Source organism: Corylus avellana, chromosome ca11 (assembly GCF_901000735.1).
Source record: "Corylus avellana chromosome ca11, CavTom2PMs-1.0".
Classification (NCBI taxonomy): Eukaryota; Viridiplantae; Streptophyta; class Magnoliopsida; order Fagales; family Betulaceae; genus Corylus; species Corylus avellana.
Genome location: NC_081551.1, coordinates 20,110,537 through 20,115,529, shown reverse-complemented (window position 1 = coordinate 20,115,529; position 4,993 = coordinate 20,110,537). Strand labels below are relative to the sequence as shown.

Sequence of the window (4,993 nt, the reverse complement as noted above, 5' to 3'; positions counted from 1 at the left end):
GATCCAATCTCTCAGCCTTCTATGCCATGAGAATCATGCAACTCCTCATTTGAGGCTGGAATTATAGACACTGTTGAGGGTCTCAAACGTGGTGAATGAAATGGGCCATATTTTTCAGGGTTTTCTGAATTTTGGTGTCACTCATCAGCCCAACGTACGTTTATTCATGGCAAGCTCGTGAAGAGCAAGCATGTGTCTATGTTACTATGTCACAAAAAGCCATCCCTTCCATTTAATGTAAATTTATCTCTTTCTAATAATTTAAATTTTTAGGATAAGTGGTAATTTAATATGGTATCAGAGTCAAATCTTATGAGTTCGAACATTGACTCCGTTATTTACCTCCCATTTCAATTAAATATTTCACGTGTTGAACCTCACCTGATAAAAGAGAATTTGACTCCACACATGATGAGAGTCTTAAAGTAATGATTAAGTGATTAAATTTTTCACTTTCTGTTAATTTAAACTTTCAGAACAAATAGTAATTTAACAATGAAATAAAGCTGAAAAGCAGCACCAACCACGACGAAATATAAACAACACCCAAATCAGGAAGAAACCAAAGGTGAACTAAAATCCACAAGCCAGAGTTATAGCTACCCACAAAGCAAATATGCATGGTTAGACATGCATACCCCAAGAACTGAAAATGCATGTATTAACAAATATAAGAACTGATCACAAAATAATCTTCCTGCACCACCGGTGGCAAGCTCGTCTTTTCTCATCTATCTAGCTTACACAACTTTTGTACTCTCCCATCCATAATTAGCTTCTAGATAGCCTCCCCCTTCCTACTCCTGCAGTAGTCAAGCAGTCAACTAATCAGTCAACCACTGGTAAAGAACTTGGTAATCTGATTTGCATATCTAGTCCCATGGCTGTCACATTCCACACCCCTTGAGTGGATTTTGTTCTTTCTTGATGTGCTAACATTTCGTGACAAATGGCATGATGAAATTGACTAGAAGGAGCCAATTGTAGTGGAAATGTACTATTCACCTCCTCTAACTGTTTGTGGTCGTTAATTGCTCGTTTTTCAAATTCAAACTCAAAGATCATATGGACTTAGTGATAAAGAAAGGCAGCAGGCTGATCATAATTAAGTTTCATCATGATTTGTCTATAATACAAAGATCCATATTTATAAGGGTAGTGTCCAAATATTTGATTACAATCACCTCATAATAGAGAATATTTGATATCAACATAATTATGAAATATACGGAAAATATTATATATTTTTCATATATTCTAACATCCCCTCAAATTCAAGATGTAATATTTTGGAACTTTGAATTTGAAATCAGAAACAATAATAACGACAGTGGTGGAGGCGAGAATGGGCCGTAGATGGTGGCAACTGCCGAAGGAGATAGAGGCTGGCGAGTACCTAACAACGGCAGCAGATGATGGCTGGTGAATGCAGATTCAAAAGAGCCGATAACTGGACAAACTCCAAAAGGGGTCGACAATGGGCCAGGACTTACAATGAGTCAAACTTCAAAGGCCGAAAAATGGGCCAAAATTAAAAAAATGGCCGACTATGGGCCAAAACGCCGACAACGGGCCAAAAAAAAATTAGCCCACTTGGGCGGCTATCAGGTTGGCATACAAAACCTGACTCGCGCGTGAGGGTGCGTTCGTGGTCGTTTTGGGCTCATTTCAGTTGATCTAGAACAAGTGGCAAAAGTTATAGTGGATGGCGTGACAACTAGAGTGATTGATGGAATGTGGTGGCATGTGGCAAAATCGACAAAAGCTTTGGATGGAGCGTGGTGCCTGGAGGCGGCACGTGATTATTGAAGGCCATAAGAAAGTTTGATAACTCAAGTCACCCAATCACTCTTCTGTTTTTATTTTTTTTATTTTTTTGACTTAAATTAATATTGAGTTTTGGAGTATATATGAAAAGGTACTTTGTGTTTAAATCCCCGTTTACACTGAAAAAGAACTTTCGCACTTTGATCTTCTGGAGAATAAATTGTGAGGGATTGATCTAGTCACTTGAACCTTTATATAAAGGAAAAAAAAAAAAAAAAAAAAAGCCAAAACGAGGAGTTGTAATGTTGTATAACGTTTACAAGGCCACCCACACATATTTAGGAACTGTTTGGTCAACGTGAAATTAAAAGAGCTGCTCATGCTAAAGGTAGGTCTAGTTACCAATTATTATAACGTGAACAATGATGGAAAATGAAGATTCATGGGAAAGGGGCTTCTCTTTTTTCTCTGACGAATGAAAGATGTACACTGGGATGGACTAGCAAGTCTTTGTGGAAACTGCATGAAAGTTCGACAAATACTGGAGCCTGAAGGAAGACTTTGACGCACTATTAAAGTACTGGCTCACGTTTGTCTGTTTCACACATAATTTCCAGTCAAATTTTTGTTTGGATGCATACATTTCCAGTCAACTTGTATTTAGAATGGTGATTTTTTATTTTAAAAATAATAACTAAGACAGGTGGCTGGAAAAATTAACTATGGTTATTCTATTTAGACGTGATCAAAATAGAATTTACTCGTTGAGATTCACATAGGAAAAGTCTAAACAGTAAGAACCAAAAGCGCTCCTTCAAATTCAATAGAGCCGTGCAACAAGGTTTTTAATTTTTTTTTTGAATAAATTGAAAAAACAAGCCCAGACTTCAAACACACCTAAAATTGTAGTTGAATAAGTGTTTACCAATTAATGCGGAATTTAAAAAATATAAGCCACACTAACAGTAACCATTATAATGAAAGCAATAAATTAATCAACGCAACAAATTTGGTGACAAAGTGATAATCTTTTGAAGAACTTTCAAAAAGTAAAACTACTTTAAGACAACCTACCTAAAAAATCAATCAATTATAGAGGAAATAGAGTAACAAGAAACTCACTCGTACAAAACCTTTATAATTAACACCATTTTTTTTTAGATTTTTTTTTTTTTGGTGTCTCTCATCGGTCATGGCAAGCTCGTGGAGAGCAAGCATGTGTCTCTGTTATGATGTCACAAAAAGCCATCCCTTCCATTAAATGTAAACTTGTTTGTCTGAAAATATGACCATTTTAACTTAAAGTTTGTTTGGTTTGGAGTTTCAAAATATTGAGCATCAAGTAAAATCACCGTTAAGGCTGTTTTTCTTATTCCTATTTGCATATGGAAAAAGTAGGAAAAATCAAGAAGTTGGGGTTGTAATGAAAACAGAATCATTCAAATTACTCGTCCTTTTTCATCATCATCTTTTTCTTTTTCTTCTACTTTCTAGGATACATACAGCTAAATCAAGGAGCTCGAAACCTGAATCTGTCTAGACTTGCTAGCAGAGATGATAGTAAGCATAAATAAGAAGGAGAGAGACAAGTAAGAGAGTATGACAGAAGTCGTCATTTTGTTACAGAATTTGCCAAAGTGATCACAAATTGGAGTCCAACCCGCATGGCTGTTCCCATACCGTCCGATGAACCCTTCAGCTGTCGCAGCCGCGCACCCGGCAAGAACCAACGACATCATAAACTGTCACATTCAAAACCAGAAGTTAATTGTCAGACATTTTTCCTGAAATATTTGTAATTGGGGACTTAAAAAAAGAACAAAAAGAACCATACCAAATCATGTAGGAACAAGTAGTAGTGGTTGGAAGGGTTTGGGCCTTGACGACAGAAAAATAAGACAAAGAGCAAGGACAGCAGAACGAAGGCACATGCGACAGCATTTGCAAAAGCAAAGAACCTGCAAATGGAAGGTTGAATAAGCAAATATGGCCTCCATAATTAAGTGTTTTTTTTTCTTGTTCTGCTTTTATTTTGTGTTTTATCTTACTTGCAAGTAGAGGAGTAGCTATATCGAGCATCAAAGGTGATGCCAAAAATCTCTGTCGATTGCCTGCTAGTGAGCATCACCCACGTTGCAGCCAATGCAGTCGCAATTACCAAAATTCTCAAGCCAATTTGGACTCCAAGGACAATCTTTTGGGTTTTCTTAGGTGGGTTCTGTGGAAATTTGGATTCAGTGCCATCCATTATGAGATTTATCAGGAAAAAAAAAAAAAAAAAAAGAAGCTGTAGAAGGCAGAGCAAAAACAAAGCAGGAACAGGGGAGATATACAGAGGCAATTAAAGAAGTGCTAGAGCAGATGAAAGGATACAGAGAAAGAGGGTGAAGTCAATGGGCGTCTTTATGGCAGAGAAGACGTGAGGAATCTTTCTAGGCAACATTGATGATCCCATTTGGCTAAGATCTTTGGATTGGAATTGGAAGCAGAACTTGGCCTTTGGGATAAGGATGCAGAGCATTAGATGAATTTACTGTGATGATTTTCGCCAAAAATAGGCTTAACAGTGGACTAGGTTACAATTACCAAAACAAAAAAGTTATAATTAATTTTCCTTGAAAACCAATAAATGAAGAGAAAAAGAAGATTAATGGGCTGATTTGAATGTAGTAACGGATGTTCCTCAATCCTCATGCATTTAAATACTACAAACTTCCACTCAGACCCGTAACAAAATTGCCAGAGATTTTGTAAGCTTCCTCGTAAATTGTATTGACTGCATATAAAATGGATAAGTATCTCCAACAATTGTTACTTAGATTTTAGTAATTTGGGCATGACTTTAAAGAGTTTACATAAAACTCATATGCCTGAATAAGTAGTGGACAATTCAAAATTATTTGGGCAAAAAATTGCTTAAGATTCCAATCCGATAAAATAGCTTAGCCAACTTTGACACGGTAATCAATTTGTGTCCAGTGAAATGGGTCCACAAGCGAGTGGTGTGGTGCAGAACGCAACCACCTCCGGAAGGGTGGACTAAGGTAAACTGGGATACTAGTCTGGACGCGAGGCTGGAACGGTTGGGAGTTGGGATAGTAATGCAGAACCAAGCAGGGAGAGTTATTGCAGCAAAAAGTTTCACAAGGGTGGGATCACCAGACCCCAGTTCGGCTGAGGCAGTGGGAGCATATCTTGCAGTTTGTTTATGGCATTTATGCCAAGA

General features: G+C 37.3%; 1 protein-coding gene across 1 annotated transcript; it reads right to left on the bottom strand.

Moving 5' to 3' along the window:
- Window positions 1-3,202: 3,202 nt before the first annotated feature.
- Window positions 3,203-4,329, bottom strand: LOC132166548 (CASP-like protein 1F1). The gene is made up of 3 exons (XM_059577386.1): window positions 3,816-4,329; window positions 3,602-3,725; window positions 3,203-3,509 (listed from the first exon to the last, which is right to left on the bottom strand). The coding sequence occupies exons 1-3, from the start codon at window positions 4,013-4,015 to the stop codon at window positions 3,273-3,275; spliced, it is 561 nt and encodes a 186-aa protein (XP_059433369.1). The 5' UTR covers window positions 4,016-4,329; the 3' UTR covers window positions 3,203-3,272.
- Between the last annotated feature and the right edge of the window lie 664 nt (window positions 4,330-4,993).